Source organism: Podarcis erhardii (genome assembly GCF_964252035.2).
Source record: "Podarcis erhardii genome assembly, chromosome: 13".
NCBI lineage: Eukaryota > Metazoa > Chordata > Lepidosauria > Squamata > Lacertidae > Podarcis > Podarcis erhardii.
The window spans coordinates 56,025,673-56,042,963 of NC_138502.1; the positions used below are offsets into that span (position 1 = coordinate 56,025,673).

A 17,291-nucleotide genomic window follows, 5' to 3' on the forward strand; every position below is an offset into this window, starting at 1 on the left:
TTCATATTGTAAATGGTTCCCATTCTCTTTTAAAGTCTTTGTTGTCCTTTTCATGTAATTTTTCTGTTAGTTTTGCCGGTTCTGCATATTCCATAAGTTTCCCTTGCCATTGTTCTTTCGTTGGTATTTCTTCTGTCTTCCAAATTTGTGTTAATTAAATTCTTGCCGCTGTTGTTGCATGCATAAATAATTTCCAATTTTCTTTTTTTACATCTTGGTCTAAAATTCCTAGAAGGAATGCTTCTGGTTTCTTAACAAAAGTCTTTTTAAACAGTTTTTTCAATTCATTATAAATCATTTCCCAATAATTCCTAATCTTTTTGCATCTTGCAGGATGGCTTTTTTTCTAAAAAGAAAAAAGAAGAACAAGATCTATCCCTCATATGAGGATGAGGCCCCTGCCCTACTGCCGGCATTGGCAAAGCCTTCAACATCAGCCACAGAGGGCAGGAGGAGAAATCAAAAGATCTACCCCTCATATGAGGACGAGGCCCCTGCCCTACTGCCGGCATTGGCAAAGCCTTCAACATCAGCCACAGAGGGCAGGAGGAGAAATCAAAAGATCTACCCCTCATATGAGGAAGAGGCCCCTGCCCTACTGCCGGCATTGGCAAAGCCTACCCCATCAGCGGCAGAGGCCAGACCGGCAGAGGCCAGACCCCTAGTCTTGCCAGGGCTGGTGAAGCAAGACCCAAGCCAGCAGCGGCCCTCAAAAAAGAAGAGCCTTGAGGACTCTGGGCCAGCGTTCCCAGGTGAGTAGGCAGAACCAGATCCCTCTTGGGTTGTTCCCCTTGGTCTTAGACCTGGTGTTTACCTCTACGGATGTTGGTGATCTGACACTAACTAAAAGCGAAACAAAAGAAGTGCCATGGTCAGATCACTTCCTGGTGCAACTGGACTTCTCCGCGACCCTTCCCCTCTGCAGGGAGGTGGGACCGATTCGGATGGTCCGCCCCTGCTACTTAATGGATCCAACTGGTTTCCAGAGAGCGGTAGGGGATGTATTATCCCAAGTTGGTGGCCTCTCGGCTGATTCCCTGGTGGCCCGTTGGAATGCGGAGTTAACCAGGGCTATTGACTGTCTGGCTCCGAAGCGCCCTCTCTGATTGCAGAGCCTGGACAGCCCCGTGGTTTTCCCCAGAGCTGAGGGCGAATCGTTGAGACGGCTAGAGCGCCGGTGGCGGAAAACTCACTCTGAATCAGACTGGACACGGGCTAGAGCTCAACGTCGAGCCTACCAAGTGGCAATGCAGAAAACAGCAGCGGGAGACTTTTTCAGGTGGTTCACAATCTATCAGAACCACTTGCACCACCAGGGCCTGGTAGGGACCCCAAGATCTCCTGCAGTGCTTTTGCAAAGTTTTTTGCAGATAAAGTCGCTCAGATTCAGAAGGAGGTAGACTCCACCGTGGGAGCAGGGACAGGGCGGGAGAGTAGCACTGTCTAGTTCTGTCTAGTGCTGTTACATGGGATCAATTCCAATCTGTTACCTCCGAGGATGTGGACAGGCTGCTTGGACAAGTGAAACCAACCACCTGTCTCCTTGATCCTTGCCCATCCTGGCTGATAAAAACGAGCCGGGAAAGGCTGGGCGATGGGCTCTGCGGGGTAGTGAATGCTTCTCTCTGTGAGGCAGCCTTCCCAGACCCACTGAAAGAGGCGGTCATTAAACCACTTCTTAAAAAAACTTTTTTAGACCCAGCCAATTTGGCCAACTATCGCCCAGTCTCAAATTTACCATTCTTGGGCAAGGTGGTTAAGCGGGTGGTTGCCGAACATCTCCAAGCATGCCTGGAGGATACAGACCATTTGGATCCCTTCCAATCGGGATTCAGGCCTCACCATGGGACTGAAACTGCCTTGGTCGCACTGGTTGATGATCTCCGGCAGGCTAGGGACAAAGGTGAGAGCTGTTTCCTAGTTCTGCTGGATCTCTCAGCGGCCTTTGACACCATCGACCATAACATCCTTCTGGACCGTCTAGAGGGGCTGGGAGCTGGGGGCACTGTTATACGGTGCTTCTGCTCCTTTCTCCTGGGCCGTGCCCAGAAAGTGGTGTTGGGGAATGAGCGTTCAGACCCCTGGGCTCTCACGTGTGGGGTGCCTCAGGGTTCCGTCCTCTCCCCCATGCTTTTTAATATCTATATGAAGCCACTGGGAGAGATCATCAGGGGGTTTGGGCTGGGTGTTCATCAGTATGCAGATGACACCCAGCTTTACCTCGCCTTTAAATCAGAACCAGTGAAGGCGGTGAAGGTCCTGTGTGAGTGCCTGGAGGCGGTTGGAGGATGGATGGTGGCTAACAGATTGAGGTTGAATCCTGACAAGACTGAAGTCCTGTTTTTGGGGGACAGGGGGCTGGCGGGTGTGGGGGATTCCCTGGTCCTGAATGGGGTAACTGTGCCCCTGCGCAGCCTGGGAGTCACTTTGGACTCACAGCTGTCCATGGAGGCACAGGTTACTTCTGTATCCATAGCAGCTGTCTACCAACTCCACCTGGTATGCAGGATGAGACCCTCCCTGCCTGCAGACTGTCTCACCAGAGTGGTGCATGCTCTAGTTATCTCCCGCTTGGACTACTGCAACGCACTCTACGTGGGGCTACGTTTGACGGTGACCCAGAAACTGCCATTAATCCAGAATGCGGCAGCTAGACTGGTGACTGGGAGCGGCCGCCGGGACCAAATAACACTGGTTCTGAGAGATCTGCATTGGCTCCCAGTACGTTTCCGAGCACAATTCAAAGTGTTAAAGCCCTAAACGTCCTCGGTCCAGTATACCTGAAGGAGCCTCTCCACCCCCATCATTCAGCCAGGACACTGAGATCCAGCACCGAGGGCCTTCTGGCGGTTCCCTCATTGCGAGAAGTAAGGTTACAGGGAACCAGACAGAGGGCCTTCTCGGTAGTGGCGCCCACCCTGTGGAATACCCTCCCTTCAGATGTGAAGGAAATAAGTAGCTACCCTATCTTTAAAAGACATCTGAAGGCAGCCCTGTTTAGGGAAGTTTTTAACATTTAACGCTGTATTGTTTTTAATACTTGATTGGCAGCCGCCCAGAGTGGCTGGGGAAACTCAGCCAGATGGGCGGAGTATAAATAATAAATTATTATTATTATGATACAAGGTCAGGGTCTCTCTTGGTTTCCTTGATGTCTGGGTGGAAGTCCCCCCCCCATCCCACCCCTCCTTGTTCAGAGGCGTGTAACATGGAGCAGGGACTTCCGGGTGGCTGCCCCTGTTCTGCATTGTTGGGGGTTGGACTGGGTGACCCCGCAGGTCCCCTCAGACGCTACAGTTCTATGATCCCTGTTCAGATATGGCATGCACCCGCTCATTGCAACAGGCGAGAAGCCACCTGAGAAAGAACTTGCCGTCTTTTCTCATGTATAAGACGAGGTTTTTTACCCCCCAAATCAAGTGTCAAATTGGGGCTCCTCTTCTACAGGGGGAGTGCTGCGGGGGGACGGGCGCTTGATTGTAGCCGCCAGGAAGAGATTCCCAGCTATGATTTCTTTGCTGTGGAAAGGGCTGTTGTCAACTGGCAGACGATAGGTGACTTGGTGGTTGATGCCTGCCTGCAATTGTGCAATTTGATTAATGGCTCCCTCCCCCCCAAAAAAGCTCAACCACTCTGGGCAACCCCTCCCCAAAAAAGCTTAGCAAGTCTTGGCAATCTGCCCCCATTTTCTAAATTTTGAGTGCCCAGAAATAGGGGGCGTCTTATACATGGGGGCGTGTTATACATGGAAAAACACGGTACCTTTCCCTCTCATCCGCCTCATTTACTCACCTCTCTCTCTCTCTCTCTTTCTTTCTGAAGAACTCTCTGATGAAAACTTAGAGTACTTGTTGGTGGGTAAGAAAATGCTGGGAGGAAGAACCGTCAGAGAAGCTTTGGAGATGATGGATGAAAGGGAGATTTTGGAGACCATCCTCCAACACCTCCAGCCACCTCCCCAGGTGTGTGTGATGCAGGGTGGATTTGATTGAAATCAAATCGATTTAAAGCATCTTTTTACATTCTTGCTTGTATAATCTTAATATTTACAACCAGATGAAGGTTTCATTTTGGGAATAATAAATTTCCAGAGTAGTTTTTACTACTGATTTGGTTATACTGTTAGGAATGCATAGACACATAATTATGAAATTATTGTGGGGTATAATAAGTTAACTGCGTACAGACGCTTCAGGTTACATACGCTTCAGGTTACAGACTCCGCTAACCCAGAAATAGTACCTCGGGTTAAGAACTGCCATCGGCTCAGGGGCGAGAGGGGAAAAGCCGGGTGGATTTCAGAGAGCCCCCAAAGATCGTGGGAAGCAGCACTTCCTCAGCGGAGGAAGGAGAGGAGATGCAGGGGTTGGAGGAGGCAAGGCGGTGCCAGGACACCTTGCCTGAGCAAAGCGGGGAGGAGGGGGGTCCCCCATTACCCAAGCCTTCCTTGCGCAGTAGGTTTCCGCGCAGAGAGGGGAGGCGCAGACTGGGCGCCAAGAAATTACTCTGCTGGGGAAGGTTGAAGGGCCGCCCACTCTCAGATTCTGCCCGTGAATGAGCAAGACATGGAATAGAGGTGCTCTGCATTCTGAAGGTTTTGATCACTAAGAAGAAAGCTGGAAAACCGACTCTTGAGCCATATTTCCTGATTGCTGTCAAGCAACCAACCGGTACCTCTAACAGTGGTGCTTCATGTTAAGAACAGTTTCAGGTTAAGAACGGACCTCCGGAAAGAATTACGTTCTTAACCTGAGCTACCACTGTATATTTGGACAACTTTTCTGCTGTACCTTATTGGAAGAAAAATAACCATTTTCTTAATTAGAATTTAAACAATTTATTTAACTAAAACAATAACATTATAGCATATATATCCATGTTTGTTAACTGATGTGGTTAACTTTTTTTAAAAAAATTCTTAGAATGAATTTTAGCATATATGAAAAACTTAAAATAAATCCTTACTTCCCAGTGAATAGCCGTTGGACTATAATGCAACTTTAAAAGAAAATATATTTTGGAAGATTTTTCCTCCAAAAGCATTTTATTTTAGAAATCCAAATTAATTTTTTAAAAAATGTGATTTAAATCAAAGAAATCCATTTTTTAAAAAGGGGGTCATTGATTTTTAGCCACCCTGGTCTGATGTTGCGCAGCGTGAACCAGGATTCCCCAACCTGGTGCCCTCTAAATGTTCTGGACCATATGCTGCCTGGGGCTGGTGGGAGCATGTAGAAGGGGAACTGCCATGAACTATCACAGGCAAAGGCAAACCCAGCCCTCCAGCTGTTTTGGGACTACAGCTCCCATCATCCCTAGCAAACAGGACCAGCGGGTCAGGGGTGATGGGCATTGGAGTCCCCAAACAGCTGGAGGGCCGTGTTTGCCTCCGCCTGAACTATTGGGAGCCCAGCTTGGAGGAAGGTCCTATTTGCAGATGCAAGAGACGACTTTCTCCTGGTGGGGCTTGAAAAGAGGACCAGGCAAATTTGGGGAAGCAGAGAAGGCGATCAGTGCAGCATCTGTAGACCGGAAGAAGAACCAATCCATGAACTTGATTTGGTGGGATGACTTGGACCCCAGGAAATGTTGCATGTTTTTTTCTTTAACTTTTGCAACTGATCGTTCCCGATATCTTGGAACGTTTGAGAATCCGATATTGTGCAGTAAAAGTTTTTGTGACTGTATTGTGCCTGATATGGCCAATATTTCCTCTTCGCTCTCAAGAGCAGTTAATTTGCCAGGCCTGGGCATTTGGCAGAGCAGGCAAGCAAATACTTTCTGCAACAGAAAATTTAATAAATAATCATACTGGGAGTGGTATTGTCTGTTTGTTATTATGGTATGTATTTTTGAGTTTTTATATTGTAAACTGGCCAGTGATCTTCGGATGAAGGGCAGTACAGAAATTTAATAAATAATAGTAATAGCCACAATGCCTAGATTCTGTTTGTTCATGGCAAGAAACAAAGTGCTTTAAATGAATGGTGTGTCTCCCAGTCCAGAGGATTTATTGAATCTTCTTTGGAGTGTTACTTTAAAAAAGAAGAAGAATTGATTGCAATAGATTTTACTCCAAATGATTTTTGCAAGAAGTCTATTTCTAGGCATGTGGGGTTTTTTTAGAGAAGACAAGTGGCAGATAGATGGCAACTGTTCTCTAGACAAGAAACATGACACTTTTCTTCATTTTATTCCCAGCAGAAGACATCCAAGCCTGGACACAACAAGGTAAGTCCTTGTCGCGAATTCCTCGCGGCACTTTTAGCGGAATGCTCAGAGTCCCAGGTTCTTTAGTGCAGTATTTATTATTGTGAGCTCAATATATATACAAATATCTACAGAAGCAGTTCATCTAATCAGACAGAGTACCTGCACCTTGAGGCAAAAGAAGACTCCACACTCATCTACACCACTCCACCACTATTGGACAGGCTTCCCTTTTAAACCGGTGACAGCCAATCACATTACTGCTGCGTCATTCTGACCCAGCACTTCCACAGAGAGTATTGGATCTGTAGCCTTATTGGAGTTCACTGATTGGGTCTGCGTTGCTCCGGGACAGGAGGAAGGAAGCCAAATGACACCAAGGTTGATTCAAAGAAGAAAGAGTTTATTCTGCTCTCCGGATAGCAGAAGGTACTTGCGTGATCAAGTCCACAGCAAGTCCAAAGGAATTTTAGGTGGTTCACCGGGGAGTCCCCCGGTGTCTTCCGACACCGGTACGTTCTCCTGGTCAGTGTTATCAGCAAGCCAGATGTCTCTCGCACATGGACAGCTTGAGCGCATCCCACGCCTCACTTGCTGTCACCTTATCAGCTACGTAGACTAGCTGGCTGTCGTCCATTCCAAGGATGATCATAGCCAAGGCTTTCTCATCCTTTTCATCCTCCTCAGGGGGCTGCGGTGGATCTTCCACCACTTTCCACAGGCCCTCACGCTTGAGGAAGTGTTGCATGCGGACTGACCAGATGCTGTAGTTCATGGCCGTCAGCTTCTCCAGCAGCACGCCAGCTCTGGACTGCTCCATTGCTGCAGCTCCCCTCCAGCACCCACAGCTAGATAACAGCCACCTGTACTCATGCGCAGCAGAAGTGTGCTGGGCCCATAACCCTGTCACGAATTCCTCGCAGCGCTTTTAGCAGAAAGCTCAGAGTCCTAGGTTCTTTAGTGCAGTATTTATTATTGTGAGCTAAATATATATACAAATATCTACAAAAGCAGTTCATCTAATCAGACAGAGTACCTGCGCCTTGAGGCAAAAGAAGACTCCACACTCATCTACACCACTCCACCACTATTGGACAGGCTTCCCTTTTAAACCGGTGACAGCCAACCACATTACTGTGGAGGGAGGCTGGGGACACCTGTAAGAGGCTGCAGGTGCAGGTATTAGTCCTCTAAAAAAGTGGGAAGAGCCTAGGGTCAGCGTATCTAGGACAAAAGTGTGTCATGAGAATGAAAGATGAGGCTGCTGGGTTAGACCAGCATCCTTATCTCACAGTGGCCAACCAGATGCCCATGGGAAACTGGAAAGCAGAATTCGAACACAGAGCACTCTCCCCTTCCTGTGGTTTCCAGCAACTGGTATTCAGAAGCATTCCTGCCTCCAACAGTGGAGGCAGAGCAATTAGGACATGCTGAACTTGTCAACTTTCAAATTCCCCAAATGAGGAGTACTAAAGAGTTGTAATAGGGACGCGGGTGGTGCTGTGGGTTAAACCACTGTGCCGTTTGGGCTTGCCGATTGGAAGGTCGGCGGTTCGAATCCCTGCGATGGGGTGAGCTCCCGTTGTTCGGCCCACCTAGCAGTTCAAAAGCACATAGTGCAAGTAAATAAAATAATAATAATAATAATAATAATAATAATAATAATAATAATAATAATAATTTATTTATATCCCACCCTCCCCAGCTGAAGCCAGTACTGCTCCGGCTGGAAGGTAAACGGCATTTCCGTGTGCTGCTCTGGTTTCGCCAGAAGCGGCTTAGTCATGCTGGCCACATGACCTGGAAAAACTGTCTGTGGAAGCGGACAAATGCCGGCTCCCTCGGCCTTAAAGCGAGATGAGCTTTAAGCCCAGAGTCGTTTGCGACTGGACTTAATTGTCAGGGGTCCCTTTACCTTTACCTTTAAAGAGTTGTAACGTGACTTGGGAATTCAGAAGATGTGTAAAATTGCATACAAATCATTAAAACAATTGCCTAGTACTTGCAATCTATTATTATTATTTAGTATTACCCGACATTTTCAGACGGTAAAATTGAATTTTTTTGGTTTTCCAAAAGCAGTTGATGTAGCTGGTGGGGTCTCCTCCCTGTGACTCACCCAAACCTTCCCCAACCCTTAGAACGCCCTCTATAGATACTATGGACTCAAGCTGCGGGATTCCAGGAGCGCAGAGACAGTCCACCAGTACCTGCACTTACTCCTGAGGTTGCCTCTCGAAGAGGAAGCAGACAGAGAGGTGAGTGAATGTGTGAGATGTCAGGGGGGAGGAGAGCCAGCGGGACTGGGACTGCGCTCACACGGAGACTGTCCTGGAAGAGCCTCCTCCTTCTGAACCCTCTTGATTCAAGCGCCTCCCCAGGCTGCTCCCCAGTGTCCCACCACCACAATCCAGGGTCCCCCACTCTTACTCATCCAGCCAGTCCCTGACATTACCCCACCAGCCCTCTGTCCTGATTTCCGGATTGGTCTCTGCTCATGACCTTCCTCCCTCCAAAGATTTTGTACCCACCCACTCACCCCCTCAAAGCCTCTTACAGGAGCAACTGCTTTTCAGCATTCAACATATCTGGGCAGATTTGTTTAGTTTTGGGTTAGATCAGAGCAGCCAGCAAGTGGCCCTCAATGCCTTGGCAGCCCTCAGCAAGCTTGGAGGCACCCCTACACACCTGTAGGCCTTGCACTGCCTTCCCAAAGCTGGGTAAGGAGGTGCTGGGCTTGGGGAAGGAGGCAGGTGTGATCTGTCAGGGTCCTAGGGTCCTCAGTTAGCTCTTTCCCACCTTTGGCAAGAAGGTGGGAAGGCTCTAGGTCCCGCCAGAGCCTCGTGCCTCCTTCCCAAAACCCAGCGCCTCACCTGCCTACCTTTGGGAAGGCAGCATGCGGGCCGGGGCGTGTGTGTCAGATTTTGGCCTTGCTCCCCTCTCCCACACGACAAGTCAGTGTGCGGCCCACAGGTTCTGTGCTGAACTACTCTTGTGGCCCACTTGGTATGAGAAACTGGAGCACCCTGGTTTAGATGGTGCATATTCCTGCTCTGGCGCCTTTGGGTGAGCGGTGGATTACAAATACTTCCAGGGAATAAATGATGCATTTTAATGTAGTTGAGTATTTAATGAAGCCAAGAACTGTATCACAAGATTTGAAAATGTCAGAATGCAAGGCATCCTTGCGTTGCAAGCTGCACGAGTCTGGGAGGTGTGGTCTGGTCAGTTCACATCAGAATCCACAGAAATATCGTTCTTCAAACCACCCCTATTATTATCCGGGATGAAAGGATCTCTTCAAATTGGTTCTCTAAGTGTCTCATTTCTCCATTCTTAAATTTGGTTCCCCACATTTCACAGGAATCTGCTTACAGAATCACATTTATCCTCCATCCCTCATGATCAGCTTATCTTAATGGTTGCCATCAATTTCATTTTAATTGATTTTATTTAATTTTTATAATGAAATGTTTTTAGAATGTTGTACTATTTAATTGTTGTTAGCCGCCCTGAGCCCAGCTTTGGCTGGGGAGGGCGGGATATAAATAAAATTTATTATTATTATTATCACTAATTGCAATCAAGAAAATGACATGTTTGACGTGCCTCATTCTCCCTAGGGAATTTCTGAGGCTATCGGTGTGGCTTCAAGCACCCATATTTCACAGGTGCTGATGGCAGTGCGGGACTTCGGCCACGCAGCCATTGCAAGGAATACTGAGACATCTGAGGTAAGGGTGTGAAGTGAGGAAGGAGCGTAGCAAGAGTGTAGGTCAGCCATCCCCAGCCTGGTGCCCCTTCCCCATCCGTGTGTTTTGAATTGGAACTCCCATCAGCCCCTGACAGCATGGCCAATGGTTAGACGAAGATCCTGGCGGATTGGATCCTTAGCGGCTCTTTACATCCACACCAAAGCATGTTGGAAAAGAACGAATCCTGCCCCATTTCCAAACATGCTCTTTTTCAAGGGATGGGATCCTTACCATTCCAAAAAGGCAATTGGATCTGCTCTCAGTATGGAAGCCAGACAGCTTCCTCTGTGGGTATGTCTCAGTCATCCTTCTGAAGTGGGCTCCAGCAGTCCTGTCTCTGTGGCTCCAGATCCTAGATCTGATCTGATCCCTTGGCTCAGTCAGTCAGTCAAACAAACAAACAGATTCGTTAGAAACCATTGGTCACCCCCCAAAGTACACTGACCCCTGTTTTTAGGTTGGTTGTCAGATGGTTGGTTGGCATTTCTTCAATAGTGGAAGCTAATGGGGACCCCCAAGGGTCATCTAGTCCAACCCCCTCCAATGCAGGAATCTTAAGCATCCCTGAGAGATGGCCATCCAACCTCCAACGAAGGAGAGTCCACAACCTCCCAAGGGAGAGTGTTCTGCTGTCAGAAAGCTTTGAATGAAGAACCTCTTAGAGTTTGGAAGAGGGGACACCTCTCCAACTGAGGGGAGGGAGCAGAACCCAAGAGAGAAGGCAGGCGGCAGGCTGGGAGAGGCAGAGAGAAAGAGGGGAGAGGTTTCAGCTGCACCCCCTGCCAAATTTGCTCTCGTGCAAGGGTTCTTTTGCCTTACGGGAGTGCCTGCTGGCCCCATTCAACTATGTTCTAGAGTAGACCCACTGAATTTAATGAAGATGACTAGGCCCATTCATTTCGACAGGTCTACTTGAAGCAAAGCATAGTTGAGTGTCGCTCTCTGTGTTCACCTCCATATATTTGTCAATTAAGCGAATTATTACAAAGGCATGTGAGGAGAATCAGAACTTACAGGGTTAAACAGTTCTGTGTGACGTCTCACATTCTGAGGCGTGGTTATGTTCACATACGGGAATCTTTCTTTGTGTGTGAGTTTCCTTTCATTTTTGGCTGAGAGGCGAAAGGATGTCTGCTCTTTCGCCGGGCTGATTTATGATGTTTTTCTACTCATTAAAAGACTGTTGGAGTTTAGCAAGAAGCCTGCATTCAGTCTGATTTATTATCCACACACAAGGCAACAGTTTCTGCCGCTGCAAAACTCTGCTAAGGACTATGCTAAGAGAGCTAAGGGAGCTCAAGTTTTCTATCGGCACAGACGTCCATCGGCGCAGCAGAAGTGTACTGGGCGCCATCTTATCTCACAAGGCATAGTAACTGCGTGCGGATCTAACAGTTCCATAACCTGAGGGGGCCTTGGGGTCATGTGCCCCCGACTCTCCAATTCTCCAACCCAGCTGGAAGGAGATCAGATCCTTTTCCTTCCACTTTCAGTTAACTTCCCTCAAGCTTCCCTCAAGGGAGCAGGAGCCGATGAGTCCAAGGCTCATTCACACAATAATAAACCATAGTTTATCACAGAGGTAACCAAAATGGTGCCCTTCAGATGCTACAGACTGCAACTCCCATCCCTCCTGACCTCTGGCCATGCTGGCTGAGGCTGATGGGAGCTAGAGGCCAACCTATGTTGATGCCCTCTGGTTTATTGTTACATCTGAACGCAGCCCTGAACTCTCTTGTGCTCTGCCATCCAAGAGAAATGAAACCCAGGAGTGTGGTACCTCTGGATTTTTGCTGTGAGTTGGTAAATGACCAAGGAAATTTCCCAACCCTCACTATGGAGAAGATGAGCAGATCCACCTGGTTCATTTTAATTTTTAAAAAGCAGCTCCCATGGAAAAGAGCACCAGTGGTCAGTCTACCCTACACTGTCCTGCACTTTCTCCCTGGTTGACTGACCGAACCCAAAGAGAACACCTTCATGGTTCCTCATCATCCTGGGGGAAAAGTGACCAGTGGGGTGTCACAGGGTTCTGTCCTGGCCCGTTGTTGTTCCACTTTTTTAAAAATAAAAGACTTGGATGAAGGAATTGAGGGGATGCTCATCAAATTTGCAGATGACACCAAACTGGGAAGGGTAGCCAATGCCACAGAAGACAGAATCGGGATTCAAGATAACCTTAACAGATTGGAGAACTGGGCCCAAACTAACAAAATGAAATTCAATAGGGTCAAATGTCAGGCTCTATATTTAGGCAGGAAGAACCCGATGCACATATATAGGGTGGGGGAGCCCTGGCTTGCCAGCAGTTTGAGCTTCCTGGAGGAAAAAAAATACAAAATTTGTAAGTCTGCACAACAAGTTGTTGTTGCTTAGTCGTTTAGTCGTGTCCGACTCTTCGTGACCCCCTGGACCAGAGCACGCCAGGCACTCCTGTCTTCCACTGCCTCCCGCAGCTTGGTCAAACTCATGCTGGTAGCTTCAAGAACGCTGTCCAGCCATCTCGTCCTCTGTTGTCCCCTTCTCCTTGTGCCCTCCACCTTTCGCACAACAACTTACTGACTACTAATATTTTCCCAGCTGCTAAAAGGTCCCAACTAAATGGTGATTTGTCTCCAATTGCACTTAAGGTTCCCAAACTCACTTTCCCCATCCTTTCCCTCCAGAATACCAGCGAGACGAATGCCAGTATCACCGTCATCCTTTGCTGTGGTCAAATGGCATCCGGGGCACGGCAGGATGACCTCCCCCTTTTTATAGACCTCATCACAGAGGAGCTCCTCTTCCAATTCCAGAACAGCAGGAAGGTATGGCTCTGATTATCACACGGACTCCTGTTGTTTGTTCTCTCAGCTATACCATACTTTTCCGTGTATAAGACGAGGGTTTTTTTTATTATTATTAAAAAATGATGTTTAAAAATGAGGGTCATCTTATACACAGAGAGTGCATTGGGGGGACGTGGGTTTGGTTGCCGCTGCAAGCCGGAGATAGTCAACAGCTATTGTGTGCGTTATTGGTGGCTGCAGCAAGGGGTGGTGTTGATTGGCTGTCGCTGCGGAAATTGGGAAGGCGATTGGCGGTTTCTGCCGGCGAGGGACAGACAATAGGTGGGTTTTGCGACATGTGTGAGTGGCAGCATAGGTTCAGCGGGTGAGCAATTTTTGGAATCCCCTCCCCCAAATAGCTGAACAACTGTGGGTAATCCTACCCCCGAAAAGCTCAGCAACTCTGGGCAATCCTTCCCCCATTTTCTTAATTTGGAGTCCCCCAAAATAGGGGGTGTCTTATACTCGAAAAAATATGGTATATTCTGCCTTTCTCCTGTCATACGTCTCCAGGAGGTGTGCAACCATTTCCCCCGTGGTCACCATCCAGGCACTGAGCAGACCTCCTGAGCTCCATCAAGGTCCTTGCACCACATGCCTTCAGACTGTGCCCTAGGGCAGGGTTTTTGGCTTCATCCACCGAAGGGTTGTAGACTGGGGTGTATACTGGCTCCACACTTAGGACCAGATGGGGCATTACAGTGGTACCTTGGTTCTCAAACTTAATCCATTCTGAAACCAAAGCGTTCCAAACCAAGGCATGCTTTCCCATAGAAAGTAATGCAAAATGGATTAATCTGTTCCAGACTTTTTTTAAAGAAACCCTAAAACAGCAATTTAACATGAATTTAACTATCTAACAAGACCACTTCTGGGTTAGGGTTAATTTTTGGATTGGTATCTGAAGAAGTGTGCATGCACACGAAAGCTCATACCTAGAACTAACTTAGTTGGTCTTTAAGGTGCTACTGGAAGGAATTTTTTGTTTTTGGATTGGGTTAGTGTTAGGGTAAGGATTAGAATTAGGATTAGGGTCAGTGTGGCTTTATGTTTCCTTGTGATTTTGATTCAAACTCAATTTTATAAAATCCCTTCTCCTTTCAGAATGAGGCTTTGAAGAAGAGCTTTATGAAGGCAGCAACTCTAACAACCAAGGCGCTTGTGCAATCGAATGTGGGATATGTCACCTTCCCCCACAAAGACGAGCTCACCTTCTGCATCACAGTGAGTAAAAAGAAAAAGAAAAAAAGAGGGGGAATCTCCTGGGGTTTCTTTTCAGAGCGTTTTTTCTTAAAAATAGCTGTGTAGGTCTAGCTCTGGGTTGCATGTTCTGATCATCTGGCCCCAAACCATTTCTGGGTGGTCACGTTCTGCTCCAACTCAAGTTTCCAAACCCACTTGAAAGGCAGCCCTACATTGTGGCAACCTCAGTAGGATGTCACCAGTGCCTAAGTAAAAGAGGCTAGGTTCTCCCAGGAGGAGAGGGCTGTCAATGGCTCCCAGCCATGATTGCTATGTTCTACCTCCACAGAGGAAGGAAGCAATGTTTCTGAATATAGTTGCTGGAAGCCACAGGCGGGGAGAGGGCTCTTGGGCTCATGGTCTGCTCCCTGGTTTCTCACAGACGTCTGGTTGGCCACTGTGAGAATGCTGTGAGGATGCTGGACTAGATGGGCCCTTGGCCTGGTCCAGAAGGCTGATCTTATGCTGTTCTTATGCGGTAGAGCTCTGCCCAGGAGAAAAAGGGATCTTATTCCCAGATCCAGGAAGCCCACTCTCCTCCCCTAGGAGGACCCACTTGCCAATTGCAAAGAAGTTGTCAAGTGGGCTGGATAGAGAGCACAACTCAGGGCTTGGTGTGGTGGTGGCAGGGATGGCGCCTCCAGTTCCCTGACATGCTGTGTGCTTCCCCACCACAGGAGGTCATCAAAGAGGAGCCAATGGCATCACTCACCATCTTACAGCCCGCAATGGAAACGATCATTCGCATGACGTAAGTACGGCCAGACACAGTACATATTTCTTCACCAGGTTTATGGACTGCTGGGTGCTGATCCTTTCCTCTCCCCTTCTTTCTCTTTTCAGTGCCTTGAGACCACGCATGGACCCCCTGCTCCGGTCTCAGCTGCTACAAAAAACCACCAGGAAGGTCTTCCAATTGCCATCATTGCAGGTTACGAAGGTCAAAGCCGGGAGCTCCGTGCCGGCAACACAGAGCCAGGTGACTGGACCTTCTGCTTCTGGAGGAAAATGGGGTTGCCAGGTTAAAGGATTTGAGGGCAAAGAGTCTGAGCCGTGTAAGCTGCCAAGAATGCTGCCCGAGACACTTGACCCATCACAATGATGTAACAGCCAGAGACTTGGGGTGTATATTTTTGATTTTAATCCTGTTTCCATATTTATTGCATTTCACCTTTGGCTAGAATGCATCCACGAATGATTCCTGCATGCCTGCATTTTGTGACTCTCATGCCTCCCTCCTACGCTGCATTTAATTTTATTTGTTTGCTTGTTTGTTTATATGCTGCCCATCTGACTGGGTTACTCTAGCCACTCTGGGCGGCTTCCAACAAATTAAAACACAGCCAGACATCAAATATTTAAAACTTCCCTATGCAGGGCTGCCTTCAGATGTCTTCAGATGGAAGTATAATGATGTATCTCTCTGACATCTGATAGGAGGGTGTTCCACGGGGTGGGCCCCACCACCAAGAAGGCCCTCTGCCTTGGAACACCCCAAGGAAGTTGAGCCCAGTGTGGAGTCCTGTATCTTTATATCGCATGACCTGTAACCTTATATACATCAAGAAACGTTTGATGTTTATGACTCTTTGTGTGCCTTGCTTGAACCCCTGCATAAGCTTTGTTACGAATTTGGACTAGAAGGCTCCAGAGCATATGGGATTTCCATGGGGGTCTTCAGCTTCTAACTGCTTTTGCTTCTCTCCTTCCAGGACTGTTATCACGAAACTATCGACATCTGGCTCAACATGCTCACCAGCTTGCTGTCGGAGGCCCCCTCTCTGGAGACGCTGCAGAAGATATTAGTGGTAAGGGAGTCCCCAAGGTGTCAGAGCAGGGGGAAGCAGCAGCTCCCATGCCGGAGGACAGACCCTCTTGAAATGATTGCACGGGGGGCATCTGTGGCCAACTCGCTGGTTGTGGGTGCTGATGGTCAAGTGGGCCTCTGTTCTGCTAGCAATGCTTGTGCAAGGCACACAAGATATGTCCTCTGCTGATGGCCTGTGGGGAAGGGCCGTGGCTCGGGGCAGAGCATCTGTCTTGCATGCCCAAGGTCCCCGGTTCAGTCCTCAGCACTCCAGGTGGGGCTGTGAAAAGGCTCTCTGTCTGAAAGGCCAAAGGGCCAACTGCCAGTCCTCATTACCTGTGGATCAATGGCTGGGCTTGGTCTAAGGATGCTTCCTGCATTCCATTGCTATGGCTGTGGTGAGGTGTATGTTGTATTGTTGTAATTATCACACACACAAACACACCAATGACAGATTGCAGGGCAGTTCACAACATAAAAATACAAAATCAGAACAGAAAATGCATGATAAAGCAAAAGCAACCCAAGAGCCAATTAATATCTAATTCTACTAAGCTGCCTCGAGTCCCTGTCTGGGAAAAAGGTGGGCTATTATTATTATTATTATTAATAATAATAATAATAATAATAAACAAATTGCAGCAAACTTTCTCCTTTACAAAACAACCCCCTTTTGCAATTTGTCCCCTCTATGAAGCTTTGTGAATTTGCAAACCTGGATTAAGGGTTGTCCTTCCATGTGATGACGATGATTTCTCTCCCGCAGCACACAAATGGCTGGATTGACTCCACAAAAATCAGTGAGAGGCAAAGAGCAGTCAAGACCACCAACGTACTCCTGAAATATGTCTCCGAGCATTTGGACTTTGATGTGAGTGACCAAGGCTTAACGCTGCAATTTCAAATCGTATTGCGTTGGAAAGTTCAGGTGTGAACTAGATGAAAGCTGTATGGCATGGCCATTCCAGGGGAAGGTGCCAGCCAGTGCTATTTTTCTAGAAAAAGAGGTGCCAGGACTCACCATGAACTCACCACCCTTGTTCTCTTATAATGGCAATAGTGCCCACCTGAGAGGTGCCAGTGTTAGCTTTTTGCAGTATAGTAGCACTGCAGAGAGCTTGCTGGGGAGACAATGCATAAAAAGGGACTCAAAAATAACTTAAACAAGATTTTAATAACAAAAACAAAAACTCCTTATACACTAAATACACCAACAACAAACCAGACCCAACCACCAACCCATCCCCCAGGGTAATGGGAAAGCTAGGTGCTGCTCCTTATATACTACACCCAAATGCTGACACAGCTTAATCAATACAACTCAGCACCTGCTATGTTTCACAGCTGTAAAGCTGGGTCTCGTTATTTTGCTCTGGCCCCTTAAAGACATACACAACTGAGACCTGGGAGAGGAGACGGTGGAAGAAGATTGGAAGAAATTTAAGATTT

At 47.8% G+C, this 17,291-nt stretch overlaps 1 protein-coding gene across 1 annotated transcript in view; it reads left to right on the top strand.

The window, feature by feature from the left end:
• Positions 1-565: 565 nt before the first annotated feature.
• The window catches only part of LOC309327062 (maestro heat-like repeat-containing protein family member 7), a gene marked incomplete at its 3' end in the record, with an annotated part of 33,024 nt that continues 16,298 nt past the window's right edge, over positions 566-17,291 (top strand). The window contains exons 1-6 of the mRNA XM_081836095.1: positions 566-752; positions 3,823-3,962; positions 6,205-6,231; positions 8,352-8,468; positions 15,748-15,843; positions 16,609-16,713. Of these exons, the coding sequence (XP_081692221.1) occupies positions 3,867-3,962; positions 6,205-6,231; positions 8,352-8,468; positions 15,748-15,843; positions 16,609-16,713 (441 nt within the window). The 5' untranslated portion in view covers positions 566-752; positions 3,823-3,866. The remainder of the gene's footprint in view (positions 753-3,822; positions 3,963-6,204; positions 6,232-8,351; positions 8,469-15,747; positions 15,844-16,608; positions 16,714-17,291) is intronic.